This window comes from Macrosteles quadrilineatus, unplaced genomic scaffold (genome assembly GCF_028750875.1).
Source record: "Macrosteles quadrilineatus isolate MER2022 unplaced genomic scaffold, UCM_ALF_1.0 Scaffold_7__1_contigs__length_78375512, whole genome shotgun sequence".
NCBI lineage: Eukaryota > Metazoa > Arthropoda > Insecta > Hemiptera > Cicadellidae > Macrosteles > Macrosteles quadrilineatus.
The window spans coordinates 52,293,753-52,311,348 of NW_026542600.1; the positions used below are offsets into that span (position 1 = coordinate 52,293,753).

General features: G+C 35.9%; 1 protein-coding gene across 4 annotated transcripts in view; it reads right to left on the bottom strand.

The window, feature by feature from the left end:
• Window positions 1-611: 611 nt before the first annotated feature.
• The window catches only part of LOC128998538 (uncharacterized), a 104,145-nt gene continuing 87,160 nt past the window's right edge, over window positions 612-17,596 (bottom strand). For all 4 annotated transcript variants that reach the window (XM_054424714.1, XM_054424713.1, XM_054424712.1 and 1 more), the window contains 15 exons: window positions 17,008-17,121; window positions 16,288-16,409; window positions 15,826-15,973; window positions 15,349-15,465; window positions 14,801-15,012; window positions 14,226-14,351; window positions 13,826-13,984; window positions 13,028-13,137; window positions 12,161-12,404; window positions 11,137-11,385; window positions 10,045-10,336; window positions 4,406-4,703; window positions 3,574-3,703; window positions 2,954-3,136; window positions 612-1,598 (listed from right to left, as the gene is read on the bottom strand). In XM_054424714.1, the coding sequence (XP_054280689.1) occupies window positions 1,506-1,598; window positions 2,954-3,136; window positions 3,574-3,703; window positions 4,406-4,703; window positions 10,045-10,336; window positions 11,137-11,385; window positions 12,161-12,404; window positions 13,028-13,137; window positions 13,826-13,984; window positions 14,226-14,351; window positions 14,801-15,012; window positions 15,349-15,465; window positions 15,826-15,973; window positions 16,288-16,409; window positions 17,008-17,121 (2,597 nt within the window). In that variant the 3' untranslated portion in view covers window positions 612-1,505. The remainder of the gene's footprint in view (window positions 1,599-2,953; window positions 3,137-3,573; window positions 3,704-4,405; window positions 4,704-10,044; window positions 10,337-11,136; window positions 11,386-12,160; window positions 12,405-13,027; window positions 13,138-13,825; window positions 13,985-14,225; window positions 14,352-14,800; window positions 15,013-15,348; window positions 15,466-15,825; window positions 15,974-16,287; window positions 16,410-17,007; window positions 17,122-17,596) is intronic.

Sequence of the window (17,596 nt, forward strand, 5' to 3'; positions counted from 1 at the left end):
AGAAATGTTTATAATACAAAGGCGTAATGTCACAGATATCATTAATATAAACTAACATTTAATTAGTTGCGCCCGCAATTAGGGCTCATCACAGCCGGCAGCCGCCATCTTGTTGTAGATTAGTGGAAAATACTGGCTTCACGTCGCGGCCAACATGCTCCATCTATTGGTCTTTTGTGATCGTTGGTGTGGACTAGGCTACCGTAGATGTAAGCGGAATGTTAGGTTAGTTTTGTGTTTGTGTCTGATAAAGTCAGCTGTAAGGAGCTTTTAAGGGTTAAGAGTTTGCAAAGAGAAGTGAGGTACAAGGGAAACATTCAATGGAATGGTACTCTTAAATTGTGTCTAGCGTTAATCTAGGACAAAGTCCAACACCATCCCCCTCGCCCTCTTGAACTAAAATGCTCTTGGTGGAGGAAGACTCTGTGCCCTAGCTATCACTCGCCACTCAAGGCTCTTCCTTACTCAAGTATCAATGTGCGTACGTACACGCACACACAACACACTTTTAGCTAGCTGAAAGTGCTCTGTCGTTTGTTAGTCACAAAGCAAAAAAATGAAAATATGTTGTTTGGACAAGAAAACAAATGCCGAATATTTTTACATTTTATTCACAGATAACCTTAAAACTACCTTAAAGGTACCAATAGTACATACAATCTAAAGTATAATATAAATGTACAACACACAAACTTAATTTATACAATAACAAATGAAAATTATCTGATAGTTGTGGTAAAGTTATTACTAAGTCAATGATCTTGATTGTGATCCTAATATGCACACAAACATAATAACTTACAACAGTAAACAAAAAAATATCTGATAGTAACTTAAGTAAAATCTCATAGTATATAAATCCACGAGACCAGGAAGAACTATTAAAAGTACTTTCCCTGGTGAATGGCATGTGATAATTTTTGCCACACTACCGATTTACTGTGTAACGTGACGAAAATAAAATTTCAATTTATGCTTAGTTGGTAAATTTTTAATTATAATCTTTATGAAAAATAACAACTTACTCAATAATAAATTATAATCTATAGGTTTCTTTACACGTCAAAACATAAGAGATCTGATCAATAATAATAATAAAATAATAACTCATATATAATATAAATCACAAACATAAATTACACATAAGTGGTACCTATACAAAGACTTTTCAATGATCAAACAGGGTATTGATATAAATTATTTACATTTGGGATCAGTAACAATAGATACTTCTAAATTGATATATGATTATCTAATGATCATTATTATATACATATTTATCTGGGATTTGATAACAACGGGTCATTACAAATGAGTACAAAACTGGCAAAATAGATTTCAAAAATTAGTAACAAAACAACAATTGATCCAGTATTTACAAATAATAATTTCCCTTTTAAACATACCTATAAATATCTATACACACAAATGATCATTGCGTATCGATAACAAAAATATCTGCTTTTTGGGACCCTGTGATAAGGTTCTGTTGAGCACATAGAATCTCAGTTCATCCACTTTCGGCAGTTTGGCGCTCCACACATACAAGGAATCTTGTGTTGGTCGTCTTCTATGTCAAATTTGTAGTCATAAGCCAACTGAAACAAAGGCCTCTTAGTTGTTTTATCTTAAAAATATTTTGAACAAGTAGGTTACGTACCTTTGTCCATATTCAGTCTTTAAATAGTAGTCTAGAGATTACTTATTTCGGGTCATAAGACCCATTTTCAAACCCACATCAAATTAGTCAAAAAATCTGACAGAAGTCTTCATCAATAAATAAACGCACGTCACCACATAAAGTTTAAATTTAAAACACAGAAAAAAAATAAATAAAGGGTAGGGGGCCACATCATTGAAATGTTGTATGTGTTTTTAATGTGAACAATAATAAATAAATAAGTAAAGAGCAATCATTGGAAATTGATGCTGAAAAGATAATTATATATGAGCCAACAATTCTATAGTTTAAAGAAAAATACAACTCACAAATCTATTGAAGTAATTGGTTTCGTGGTCTATTTATTAGATAAATAGGGACCATTACAAGTTGTTTATACACATTTTGGAAAAGGTTTAAATTCGACAGAAACTTTCTACAGAAAATTTCCATTGTTACATTGAAAACTTCAATATCAATCTTAAGAAATAATTTTTACTCCAACTGATCAAGATCAAAATTATTGTGTAGTTTTAATTAGGTAGTTTAATTTTTTTCGGTTTAGCCTCAATTGTTGTTTGTGTTTAGCAGCTTGCTTGATGGAGCAAGAAGGATGTAATTTATCTACTTAGTCGACATAGGGTTTTTTTTATTGATGAAGACTTCTGGATTTATGGACTAATTTGATGTGGATTGGAAAATGGGCTTCATGACCCAAAAGCAAAACTAAACTAACGATCTCTAGACTACTATTCAAAAGCTGGAGATGGACAAAGGTACGTAACCTATTATGTTATTCGTACAATAAGTCTTGGTGGCAAGAATGTTTCAATTTAAAGTATTTCATTTGAATCTAGGCTAAACATAAGGATTAAAAAAACCATTGATACTTTTGATGCAGTTAAATTTTGGCCAATAACGTTACAGCATAAAGACGACACAGATATTTGTAGCATAGTTATCGAAACCTTTAAAAAATCTTTACCTCCAAGTAGAGCCCTGGAGATAAAATAACTCGTGCTTTTCTCCATTGCAATCAATTGGGAAACCTAGTAACTCTATGAACTTGTTTAACAATCCGGGTTATTAGAATGTATTAATCTTTAGACAGTTTTAACAAACATTATCAATATCAATATCTTATTTGATGTTAGTCTTGGTAGTTTCAAGTTTTATTTCTCTTTACACACATCACCTTTTTAATATATTAACCACCATTATCTGCCTCAACAGCGATAGAAGAATTTAATAAATAATCAATACAGCAATTTAATTGTGTGAATCTTTTCTCACCTCTTCTCCACGGTTGATACGGCGTTTGGCAAAGATGATAATCCGAACATCTCTTTCGACTTCTACTATTTCTGCGACACAGTTGGGGTTACAGGAATGGTTGATGTATCTCGCCAAGCCTCCACTTATCGTTGCGTCGATCACTCTGTCCTCGTCAAGACGGAACATGTAGATTCCGCGGTTCTGTAACAAACAAAATAGCACATAATATGAGTATCAATATGTCTATAGACTTGATAATTTGTTAACTAATCTTTTGTGTAGGTCCATACTAGACATAATCTTTACAAGAAAGTAAAAATGATTCCAAGGGCATTCTGTGTAAATGTACATTAAAGGCTTTTTGAAGAGGTTGGGTGATCTCTTTTAATCTTGAGTTTAAAAAGCTGCCCATTTGGGTTGCCTGAATTTTATCTTCCTGGATTCTCACCTGGGAATGAAGAGTAATTTTTTACCTTTAAAGCCAAGGGGGGAAGATTCCAATCGCAAACACTTGAATTGCACAATGTGAATTAGCGGTAAAATGGTGGGGAACTTTTAAGTACATTGGCCAATGATGCAAAATTCCTCTCAGATAAATGAAAAAAAAACTTGACACAGAAATAAAAACATTAGCCTACCTTAGCTTCATATTGCTTTTCCCTAGACTCGGCCAGTTCTGTGCGTATAAGCTCACCGATGTACTCGATGACCATGGTATACCTCTCAATGTCTCGTGCTGCGTATAGTCCCAGGCCTTGGATCTTGGATCTAAAACAAAACAAATAATATTATGTAAATTTCATCTGTTCGTAGCAATTACAAATATTACTATGTAAATTTCATCCGTTGGTAGCAATTAATGCAATCATGTTTTTTGGTTTGAAAATTTTTTGACCAATTCAAATATGATTGTTATGATCTTTTAAAGTTTTTAAACACCCGACCGAGGATTCAAAACCAAAAATGTATTGTCTCACTTGTTCAAATTTAAAAACAGTCGTGATTAGATTGCTGTTTAAGAAGAACAGAGCTGAGCTTGATACAAACAAAAGATTTAAAAATGTGTAAATAACATGGAACAGAGCTATAGGGGTTTTATTCTATAATTCTGAAATCTTTGACTTATGTTAAGCTAAGTTACTTTAGTTCAGCTGGGTGCTGAGAAGATATGATGCTCAGAAGGTTGCCAGTTCGATCCTGATAAAGGTTAGTAGCTTTTTAAAGGTTCGAAACTGGACCCAGCTATCATTTATCGGGTTCCTAATAAATGGTCCAGACTATAGATCCAGCTGATCTTAGTCTTGACAAAGCTATGATTTAATTCATTAAACACTCATACTTCACCCATCTTTGTCTTAAAATACACACCCTGGTGTATTCTAGTTCATCCAATTGTATCAACACAGAGGGGCCTCTCTGGTATGAGCCGCCAGGAGCCACAAGTACGGCCCTGCTTAAGCTTTGACTAACCTGGCCAGGTAAACGTTGTTCCTCCATTCCTGCTTCATCTTCTTGTACTGTGAACTCTTGGAGTGGACAAACTGTTTGCTGTAGGGACTGAACGCCTCTCCGACTGCACTCGTAGTTGCCGCATAGTTGCTACGTTGACTTGCATTCGTGGTTCGCTGGGTGTGAGCCCTCTTCCATTTCTCCTGTCCTTTGGGTTTTGCTTCGCACCTTGCACATCCGCTGGGATTGATGGCGAGAGGCAGCTCTAGCAGAGGATTGCGTCCGTACTTAAACCTGTAGTCTATCAGTGTCTCCACCCCTGAAATTATGAATTATAATTTGTATAGTTATTTTCTTTCGACAATACATTTTTATTACATTTTAAATATTTTAAACTTGGCTACGCAATTAGCAGCCTAGATGTTACTGGGAAAGTAAAGGCCTAATCAGGCATTCCATAGAATGCCTAGGAAATATATACATTGCCAAAAATAAGTTAGGCAAAGTATGAAATAAAAGCCCATTATATGCTTTAGAGCAGACCGACTAGTGGGAGAAGAGAGAGAGAGAGAGTGAGGAAGAGGGGAGATGGCGTAACAAAACAACAACAAAATAATGGAGTGATGCATCAACATCAATTTTGAATGCTTTTTCTTTGAAGTGAATTTGTAACTTGTAATAAAATTGGTTTTGTTTAGTGGAAGTTTAATAGAAAGTAAAATAAACATGGCCTATTCTGTTTGTGCAATTTTTAATCTGGTGGCAGAATCATGTCATGACAACAATAGTCAACTGTTTGTAGCATAACCTAGAAAGTGGTGAGTTTAGGCCAAATAGGCTATACCCGGCTACAGTGAAATGTGTCTTAATTTTAAATTAAGAGTTAAATGTGGGATTTTATTTCAAGATAATAGGCCTACTACGTTTTTGTTTGATATCAGAAACGTTTTATCAGAAACGTTTTATTGTCCTTCAACATTTACAACAAATGCAATAGACAAAAGTCAAGAAAATTCAGCTATTACATAAACAGCCTATTTTTAGGCAAAACAAAACAAGCCTAAAAACAAGTCAAAATAGGCTATACTAATACATATGCTTACAAATAAAAAACAATGTGGAAATGTGAGGACATTAAAAGTTAACTTCGTCAACCTTAAAATATTCTTCTAAGTCATAAAAAGGATTTAAAAGTAACCAATCCTGAGCTCTTTTTTTAAATGACTTAAGGTCCAATTCTTTGGCATTGATGCTAAGCTTATTAAATAATCTTAATGAAATAACATGGTAACTATTTTTACATTTACTTAACCTACAATAAGGCACGTCTAATAGGAACTGATTACGTGTGTTGTGTGAATGGATATTAAACCTATAAACATGGGAACTAGTATTTTTCTTAACCCTAAGTAAACACATAAATATGTACAAATTAATCACAGTCAATATTCTACTTCTTATGAACAATGGCTTGCAATGCTCTTCAATTGGAGCTTTGTTTATTATTCTAACTACCTTCTTTTGGAGTATTAACACTTCACTTATGTGACTACTGTTTCCCCAAAGAATCAAGCCGTAGCTAATTATGGATTGGAAAAATGCAAAGTAGGCTACCCTTATGTAGGTTTCAGGTACAACACCCATAAGATTTCTAAGCAAACAGATTAGGCTACTCTGGACAATCTTGCACAAACCAAATCTATCTGAGGAGACCAGCTTAAACATTTATCAATTTTTATTCCTAAAACTGTAATTACATTTTCATTGTTTACATCTTGTGACTCTACTGGAATGTTTTTAAGACTACACAATAGATTTTGAGTTTTATTCTTATTAAGACAAAGGCTATTAGCATTAAACCACATATAAGCTGAATCAGTTGTGAGCTCAGTTACTGACATAAGATCATAAAAGTTGGGATGAACACTCAAAAAATTGGTGTCGTCCGCAAACATGATGGTAGAGGATCTTTTAATATTGGCTGGTAGGTCATTGATGACTGTGATAAAAAGAAGGGGGCCTATAATCGAGCCTTGTGGCACACCTGAGCTAACTTTCAAGCAGCTTGACATCTTGCCTCCTGCATCAACGAATTGAGTTCTCTCTCTCAGGTATGAATCAAAAAACTTAAGCTGTATACCGCGGATGCCATAGTACTCCAGCTTAGTGATGAGTATGTTGTGATCAATACAGTCAAATGCTTTACTCAGATCACAAGCTGCGATCTGAGCAAAGCTCGACTCCTCAAAAGCTCTCAAAATCTTAGAAACAAGGTGGTCCAGGGCATCCACGGTAGACAAACTTTTACGAAAACCAAATTGAAAATTTGAAAAAATTTTGTTTGTGTCAAAAAAAGAACATACCTGAGGTTTGATGACAGCTTCAATGATCTTGCCAATTATAGGGACCAGAGAAATAGGACGATAATTTTTAATCTGTGATTTTTCCCCTTTTTTGAAAATTGGGATGACTCGAGAAATTTTTTGGGAGGTTGGGAAAACACCTTCTTTCAGACATAGGTTGATACAAAAGACAAGGGGCATTACTATTTCAAAGATAATGTGTTTAACAATATTGCTTGTGAGACCATACACATCTTTGCTTTTTGAGGATTTCATTTTTGACACTGCACTGAGCACATCATCACATGACACTTCATTCCACTCAAGTTGGGTGCTGGGCCTCTTCACTTGCTGCAGGAAGTGATCCGCAGGCAGGGGACTCACAGGAATGCTGGCTCGAACATCGTTTACGGAGTCGATGAAGAATCTATTGAAGTCCTCGGCAGAATGGTTGTTGCTGACCTCCTTCTTCTCTCCAGAAACTCGCCTTACTATCGTCCACGCTGCTTGGCATTTGTTTGCTGATCGCTCAATGAAGTCAGCGTTTGCGGCTAATTTTGCTCTGTTCGCAACGTTTTTATAGAGGTTTCTAAGTTCTTTGTAGGCACTATACGAGGCATCAGTTCTAAGGTTCATGTAGACAGTACGGTAAGCCATAACTGTTTCCTTAAGTTTCTTGAGGTCATCACTATACCAGGCCACTCCACTTTTAGGCCTATTGTCCTTACGTCCGGAAATCTTCTTTGCGGTTAGGTAACTAACAGGACAAGTTAAGTTGAAAATATCAATCAGCTTGTTAAAAAATAAATTGAAAGTCTCTTCAGCTGACTGATCGGCCGCACGGTTACTGTTCAGGATGTTAGGCCAGTTCACATTCCCCAGTTCAGCTTTAAAGTTGTTTAAGCACCTTGGGGAAAGACTGCGGTGCATAATTTCCTCAATATATGGTTTAGCAGCTTCTGATGCCGTTATTAGCCTCAACTCCAGGCCTTCGTGATCAGCTATGTCAGGGTGAACGATGTGTGTGGAGCAGGAGTTGATCGGGACATTTGTAAAAATATTGTCCAGACAAGCTTTTTTGCGAGTAGGCTTGTCATTTAAGTAAACACAATCAAATTGCCTGAGTAGGTTAAGTAATCTTCTAACACTAGGCTGATCTCGGGTAACATCAAATCTTGAGTTTACATCGCCACCAATAACAATATTCATCTTCAATTTACTCAGGTGGATCAGTAGTAGCTCCAGATTATTCAGAAATATAAGTTCATCCCCTGCAGGAGAGTGATATATACAAACAATTATGATTTTAGGATTATCTAAAACTATTCCCACACATTCAAAGCTTATTTCATGACAAAAACATTCAATGTCCAACACTTGGAAGGTAGGCCTAGTAGGCTTGCTATTATTGGCGAATATTGCGACGCCACCTCTTATATGGGTTTTACGACAAAATATCGATGAAAGCTCATAACCCTCAACGATAACATAACCTGCCTCGTTTGGGTTCAACCAATGCTCGCTAAGGCAGAGAAAGTCATACTGATTACTCACAGCATGTAGGCCTAAGATGTTTTCCTTGGAATGTAACCCCTGCACATTAAGAAACAAGACATTAAGGTTATCATTTACTGGGTTTAGGCTATGTTTGCCCCAGTCTCGGCCGTGCGTTGAGAGTTTAAATTGCGCCTTGGTAGTTTGAATTCACTGATGAAAGTGTTTTCCGGCCAAAAGTCCTAACAAAAAATGCTATCCCATAGCGATTCTGGAACACCAACTTTGAAGGAGTTATAGGTTGGATACTTGGTATTCAGCTTTTCAACAACATAATCGCCACTTTTGAATGATGTAAGATGGTTTACGACATCGGCCTTTTCGACCGAAGGTTGAAGTCTCGAAACAAAAATAAATTTAGTCCTTTTCACTGCCTTCAGGTTAGAACTGTCATTACTGTTTGTCAACTTACCAGTGCCAGTTAATACTTTCCGGGTGGGCCTGCCATTTCCTTTAGGTTTAGTAGGCCTAACAGTTTCTTGATTCGTTAGTTCTGGCCTTCCATTTTCTAGGTTAGGATTAGACCTATTTTGCACGGTAGTTCCCTTCTTGTGCCTAACTGTCCTCCATGGGTTTCTGATGGAGTTAGAAGCACTCACTTCGGGGAAAGAGTCACTGGATATTACGTTATTTCCATTCACAGACGTCTTCTCAATATTCCAAACACAGGGTAATGGTTCACGGTCAAAATCTGCTTTCTTGGGGTTATCAACCGGCGTCATCATAACATTTATGGTAGAGGAACCATCTTCCCGATCTTGATTCGTCTGCTTGGAACTGGTTGAACGGGAGTTGTTCTGGAGAGATGGTTCTGTCGCAAGAGTCTTGGTAGGTTGGCAAGTATCACTCAAAACTTGATTTAATTTAGATCTAATAATTTCGCTCTCACTTTCTAGTCTAGTGAGCCCTTCAGACATAGACAAGTTACTTTTCCTTATCTCGTTCAGCTCCTTAATGATTTGAGTCAGATCCGAAGCGTTCTGTGGGCAGTTCTTAGACGACTCATCAGTTCCGAATCCCGAGTTGTTCACGGAGTCGTTCGCCAGTCGATATTTTTAGTCTGTCAGAGATGAGTGACTTAATTCTTGTAACGAGTGAAGAGGATAGCCCTAGTACCCATAACCTTCAAACCTAAGGCAGTTCATTCCAAGTGATTATTATAAAAAAATACCTTATTGCATATTAGCGTTTTTAACTTATGATACACGTTATTATATTAAGATATGTATCTGTTCTATAAATAAATTTCTTTTACAAATTCTTTTCTTTTAACTTATTGAATTGAAATAATTCTTATCATCGACTCAATAAGTATGGAATTTTTTTACTCAAATACCGTTTTCATGAAAAAATTGCATTTAAAAAAATTAAATAAGGTGAAATTTACTAATAAATTAAATTTAAACTTACTCTACATCTTCATATTAAATTGCATTTTAAAAAAGGTTTTTGACTAGGCCTGATTAACTTATTATTTGTAATTACGTTTATTTATAATAATAGAAAAAAGCTCGGCTCGGTAAAAGCTCGGGGCCCGAGCTTTTGAAAAAAAACTCGGCTTGGGCTCGGCTCGATTGAAAATCTCAGGCTCGCACACCTCTACATTTATCTAAAAATTTATAATTAAAACACTTAAGACTCTGTTCAGGTAGTTTGTTATATTCCATTTCCTCCCTAAATAGAATTTTAAGGATATAGTTAAAGGGAAATCAAACTTTTCCTATTACTTTTCATGTTTATTAGACTTAAAAGTGGAAAAATTACCTGGCATGCTCTCCAAAACTCTGACGATGGCTGGTTCAGTGAGACCAAACAGATCTTCTCCGCTGACGTAGCGTGGGAACACCTGAACACTATTGTTGGCCTTGCGAAGGGCCACCAGCGGCTCAAGCACTCGGACCCACACAGCGCGCGCTGACGTATCACGCAACTCAATGTCCTCCTGACCAGGCTCTTGGATCAGCACTCGGAACTCGGGTCTGCCATTGGCCTCGTGAATGGAGCAAATGTAGCGACAACGCTTGTTGTTCACCCTCATACTCCAATAGAAACGAACCTACGAAAAATTGAAACAATCTGATGTAGGCCTACTTGACAATGAACCTTTTCTTGAATCCATGTAGTTGTTGTCAGAGTATATTTTTGAACTAAATGTTAATATTAAATAATAGTTATGGAGTTATATCATCAATTTAAAGTCACCATAGCTGCCAATTGATTTATTAACAAAGTACTGTTGCTTTGACCAAGATCTAATACCTAATTCTAGCACAGAGAAGTAACTGGATCGGCAGGAAGTTATGGGACGACCGTGCGCTTTCAACTCTAGTATGTTGTGCGGGATACTTATGACTTAAATATACTTGTGACGAGCAAGGAAGAGCCCGAGCGGCAAGAACTGTGCGGAAATACCTATCGAACAAGGCACAGAGTCTTACCCCACAGTGAGCGTTGTAGTATATGAGGGTGAGGGGTCGGTGATGGACTTTGCCCTGGACACCTAGAACCAGCGACTAGTGCTAGACACCACTTAAGTATACCATTGAATGTGTCCTCTGTACCTAACTACTCTGTAGTATTACTGGGAAATAATAAATGTTATAGCCTAAAAAAACATTCGGTTGGCTTACTTGAACTGTTAGCCTTTGTCCATATGGGAGGATAACAGGTGGATAACAGGATTTTATAACTCATCCCCACAGGAAACCCTAGACATTGTTCTAGAGAGTTGTTAGAAAGAATATTTTCCGACAAGCAGTATTCTCTTTATTTGACCTACCAGTACGAAAGTTTTTTAAAAATCTTCGTAAATTATCAGTTGTGTTGTGGTTCTCAAGGTAACGAGTTAATACTCACAATCTTGTAGCCTATCGGGTAGATGTAGTCTTTGGTGTGGAAGGCCTGTAGCTGATGAGGAAGTAGTTGACCTAAGTTAAGCAGTATCAACGAGCCAACCCTCATCACATAGTTGTGTTCTGTATGGTACATGACACTCGCCACTTGTCTGTTCTCGTCTCGGTTCACGTACACTCGTCGCATCACAGCCAAAGTTGTCAGTTCGTTATTCTTTTCAGTCTTGCTTACGTGCAAGTTGCAGTAGATTGTCTGAAAATATAATAATATTTAAAACTTACTCGTACACAGTTTTATTCTCGAAATGTTGACATAGGATATAACAAAGTACTATTTTTAATCTCATTTACACAACCCTCAATAACACGATAAGCTCAATTACGAGTCCACTTTTCATATCTCTTTGAAAACGCCACCACACATAATGTTCAATTAACCTCTATAAAACGGCTAATTCTATCAAAACTGTAACACACAATTTTTCCTGAATATACACTGTAACTTAGAATCTCTATAACAAATAGTTTTTAGATATCAACCTTATAAGAGGATCTGTATTGAACAACAGTTCCCAGAAGAATTCACCAGAACGGATGTTTTAGAGGAAATATCGTCAATTCAGACTCAGGTAGCCTACTAGAACAAGCCTAGACTTGAAAGCTCCAATACACCTCACTCTATAATGCGAACATGATTGCCAGAATTTTTTATCAAACGTATATTTTATTTACATACTCACATTCAAATGGATTTTAGTTTGTTTTAAAACAAAATTAACAGTACTGCAATATGAATTATAATTAAAAAATTAACTTATTAGCATAAACATCTCTGAAATGCTTTCATTATTGTTCAGTGTTTCATGAGTTAACACAACTTCTAGCCAAAATAACCTTGATAACAAAACCCTGAACCAGAAAAGCACCTCAATAACACAACTGTTTCCCTAATTCTCTCGAGACACCTCTTATCGAGGTTCTACTGTAGTTGCAAATGGAACTAATCTATTTTAAAGCTGATATCCAACCTTGTTCTTATAAAAGACACATTGGTCCTTGATGGCACAAGGCAGGTGGTACATGACAGAGCAGCGCAGTTTGTAGCACTTGAGTGTGGCTCCAGTTCGACCACAAAGAGCACAAGTAGCCGTCAGACTCTGTTGCAGCACAGTCTCTACGTTCATCAGAGCTCCGTTGACAGTCTCGTAGACTTCGTCTGACCACAACGCGCAGTTCAAATGGACCCACTTGTCAACATCATAGTTGAGTAATCTAGCACATCAAATAAAAACATCAATTAACCATTCAACCGGCAAACTTTGTAACAACTTTGTATGAAAAAGGCAAATTATTTGTATTATCGCACAGCAATGTAGATTATTAAAGTTATAATACAGTACCTAAATTCCCAAGAATTTAATTTAAACTCAGTTCTAAGGCATCATTGTGGTATAAGCAGATTAAATATTACAGATAATAGGTTATTAATTACAGTATACTTCCTCTTATTCAGAAACCTTTTAACCGGACATCGGTTTAACTGGACTACACTCTGCACAAGTGATATCTTTAAAACGGAAAATTTTTTATCAGCAAATCAATATAAACGGACTAGTGGGCGGAACTGAAATGACTTTGCTAGTGGAAAAGATTTGGGACCCGTGATCCCGTGTCTAAATACATGTACTCCCCAATTTTAGTAAAATATTCGGGTTAGTTTTCGAGTGATTGGCGTGTGGTTCGTCAGTCCCAAGGAATTCGGATAAGGAGATTACTCTAAAACCACTCACTTTAAATAAGTAACCGATGGATTTAATCCATTCAACTATACACAAATAAATATAGATTTTATTTCATAACTTTTTCAATGAAACTACAAAAAAGCTACATCATACCTTGCTGGTCCGTCTGCTACTCCATCACCGATCTGATGACAGAACAAGCAAACTCTGGTGTCATCAGGCAGCTTGGGAGGCATCACTGTGATCCCCATGCGGAACAACATCTAAACACAACACACATTACAACAGGAACAACACGGGCAGAATCTACTAATTTTAGAACATTGGAGCTTACATTACATGTGTATAGAATAAACAAAGACAATGTGACGATTAACCCATTGACGGATACTTACGAGTGTAGTTTGTTTAACCTTTGTCACGCCTTTTGTGTGAGGCCTTTCATCACGAGATAGTCGTACGGCTAACACACTGGCTCTCAAGTAGTAGCCTAAATCGAATCTAACCTACGAGCGCTACTTTCCTTTCTCCTCCATAACAATTCTAAAGCCAAGTTGCTTTTTTCCTTTAAAAATCTACACTTATATGATTTATAGTAACTGTAGAAAAAATTTAATGTGTAACACGAGTGCAAACTGACTTTGCTGCACTCGTGTTCAGCAAAGTTCCACTTCACCCACTAGTTACACAAATAACTATTTTCTGTTAGTAAAAAAAATATTCCGGCATCAATGGGTTAAAGACAATGCAGTGGAAATCAGATGGACAGAAAGGTTTTTTTTTACACAGAAAATAATGAAAACAAAGGTAGAAATGTTAAAATTGGTATTTAAACATTGAAAACTTTCAAAATACACAGTGTATAATTATGTAATAAGCTCATTAATTAAACTTAAGGTTTGAGTAGTGTATACACTTATCTGGGCAATAATTTATGTAAAGCTCCCATACCTCAGTCATTTCTTTGTCAGACGGCCGCTTGAACTTATTAGCTGGGGGAGGAATGGAATTGCTGTTGAAAACTCGATATTTGATCCCCTTCAGTTTTGGTTTCTCTTTCACAACCACAGCTGCTTCTTCCTTTATAGTTTCTGGCCTCAGGTTTATCTCCTAAAAGTTCAGAACTGATAAGGACGATTTCTGGACTTAACAAATTGAGTTGTACTGTTTTGGGGTCTAAATAAAATGCTAATTAGTAAAAGTTACTTTACTTTGAAATTTAAATTTAAAACTTAATTTAAAATTTATAGTTTTTGCTATTATTGAAAGTTTTTGTTGCATGTAAAAGTACTACAATATATGCAAAAAGTGTGCACAGATGAAATATCAATTTTCAAACGATATAACTTACAGTCTTGAAAGTCGGTTCCTCTTTGATCTCTTGTTTGATTTTCTTTTTGATCTCATCCACAGAAAGTCTTGCCTTCTTGGCTGGGGCCGGATCCGACTGAGACAGGTGGTCCACAACGGCTGCAGCCTGTTAATAATTAATTAATAATTTCTTAAATAAAAGCCCAATTGAAGATATTGTTGTTCTGGTTACTAGTGGTTGTGATGCCAAAACTTGGACTTACTTTTTGTATAATCTTACTAAAAAATTACTAGCAACAATAAAGCACTTTTCTTCTCTAGACCAATTTAAATTATTTGGGTCAATTTAAAAAAAAATGTTTCAGAGGGTTTATGTACTTCCTAAAGAACTATAGGACTATAGAACACAAAAGCTGTATAGCTGAAAAAATTATGTGTATCAAACCATTTCTGTATGGCTCACTCCAATTTGTTTTAGGATTAACCAGAGTAAAATAGAGGTCACTAATGTTAAACAAAGACACAAAAAGGCATAAGGCAACAAAAATTTTTTTTCAAATGTCTTACAAATATAAAATGATAAATTAATTATGAGAAATTCACAAGATATGATACCTTATCTTGCGTAATGGCTGGGGTATGTTGAGCCAAGGCTATCTGCATGTAGCAAACTGTGCTGCAGAAGTACAAATCCTCTGTTCCATCCTCACGAGCCAGGAACGGCATCTCAGAGGCCTTCTTACGAATCAAGTTGTTAAGGATGATGACATCACAATGTCTGCAGAACTTGGCTTCTCCGTTCAAGATGCTTTGGATATCCACTGGAGCTGCAACAGATAATTATCGTTAAGTTTAAACAGCATAACAATTTTTTTGTTATCTTGGGTTCAAGAACTTGAATTGTATTAAATTTGTGTTAGTAATAAGATAGCTTAAGAAGAATTCCTGAAGAAATTGTAAATAAGTCATTGACTTGACTTATATGAAAAAATACAAGTTCAAAATATCAAATAAAAAAAAATTAACTTTTTATTTACGACAGTTTGGTGAAAGTACTTATTTTCTACCAGTCACGTCACTGGGTATGTCAGATGGTGTTCTTTCATTTTACCTTTTGTATGTCTTTGTTATGAATCAAGCTTTGTTATATTAAATCAACTTACCACCCTCCTTTCCATCTTTGCCTTTGGTTCTGTACAACCCCAACTTGTGGCTTGGCGGGGTGACAGTTCGCTCAGTGATGTGATATGCAGTCGGGGCTGGGATACGTAGAATGTTTGCTGTGAACATGAAAACTCAGTAAAATATCCATGTTCAGAAAAAGAAATAACAAAAACTTGGGAGTACTTAAATTCCTAGTTAGAAACTATGGACACGAAAACACTCCTATTGGTCAGATTTATAGATTTAAACTGTGCAATTGTTCTTGTCAGTTTACAAAAACATGATTAATGAAAATCAGTCAATATTGTAGTTGGACTGCAAACTGAGGCATCAATAGTGTAAATTTGTGTACCACCGCCAATAGCTTATCAGTACCTTCACTGCTTACTGCTCGCTTCGCTGGATTGTACGCAGGCCGGAAACCTATGTGGGCAAGCTAATACAATGATAACCAAAGCACCAATCATTAATCTTACCTAGATTACGAAGAACACCGAGGACATCATCTGCTGCAGACGAGGTCAAGGTCAGGGTCACTGTTACATTAGCCGAGTCTTTCAGAGGCACAGAAGGTGAAACACGGGATTTTATCAGAGAGTTCTCTCTGAAAGCATTTTCCTTGTCCTGAAAGGAAAACGAGCAAAATCAGTTAAAAGTGGTTAAAGCAGTTTTTTTGTTTATTCTGAACTTTGAGTTAGTATGAGTTTAATAGTGACATTATCATGATAATCAAAACTAACAAGTGTAGTGTGCAGTATAAAAACTCAAGGTAGTCTTATTCCTTAATGGTTAATTTATAGTGATCTTTAAGAAAATATTTGAACTATTTTGGCAGCCAGCAAATACAGAAAAAAAACTTAACAAATTAATCCAAGAGCAGTTCAACAGGTTGATTGAAATAACAGTTGTATTAAGAGTTGGATAAACTTTATACTAACCATTTCACTGATAAGCCGCTCCCGAGGTTTGATTGCTGTTGGAATAACAATAGGGATGATCGGAGACCTTCGATACATCTTCTGCTCTTCTTCCGAATCATCTTCATCAATCAACCGGAGACCTGGGTAGCATCAAATCAGAATATTGTCCAATAGAAAAGTCAGGACTTAACTAGGTAAGAGATGGACAATTCCTGTTTCAAAGGAAATTTTACGAGAGAATTTTACAGCCTTATTATGTAATACTTGAGTGAATAATATCTACAGACTGATAAAATTCTTTTTCTTCTATGAAAATGTGAATAAATTTAACGGCTTGCTACATTGAAATCCGTGATATTTTGACAACTTATGTCAATAATATTTTTATAGGATGCGGTTGATATTGTTCACAATACTCATACTGTAGAGATATTAAGTAGATTACAACAAATTAACAAGATTACGGTGAAATCACAAAAGTAGATTTCTTATTGTTTGGATGCGTTTGGTTCAGACTTTGGACGGTTCGGTTGGACAGCTTTGTTGGTAGCCATCCAAACAAACAAGTCACAACATGTTTTTCTAGCATTGATTGCAGTTACTGATTCTGTACACATATTTGATTTAAAAAAAGAATCCTATCATATTTGTACTAACTTTTGTTGGATCTATGGATTATTATTATTATTTTGCAAAACCAATGCTGTCCAGAGAAGTGGAGTGCAATCTAAAACTAACCTGGATATCTGATGAAAGGTTCCGGAACCACGAGTTCAGGAGAAGATGAGCTGACGATGGTGTCAGGAGTATCATTGTCTCGATCTCTGTTCAGTTCATGCTTTCGATCATCAACTAGAACAAAATAAATATTAATACAAACATGTAATAACCCTCTGACCTTGAGAATATCAAAATGTTGAGGTCAAAGATTAAGCAACACTTTAAGTAAAGTTCAAACGTAAAAATTGTTAAATAAGTCCCAAAATTAGATTTTTTTATTTTCTTTACCTAGAACTGATTTTAAAGCACAAAATAATTCCTCCTTTGGAAAAATGTGATTAGAACTAACAAAGACGTTCTTTACTTTTATTAAATTGATTGGTTTATCAGGACAAAAATATTAGGTCACAGTGAACACTGCTTGAATCCTGTAATCTTCCAAAAGACTCAGTTATCATCAGTTTATTTTGCAAATAACATACAATAAAAACACATTTACAATAAGAAGTAAAGACTAAAGATTATATCAGAATCAGACACAGCAGCCTTCATCAATATTGGGACTTTATCCTACCCCACCAAATTTTTATCTACAAGCAAATTAATA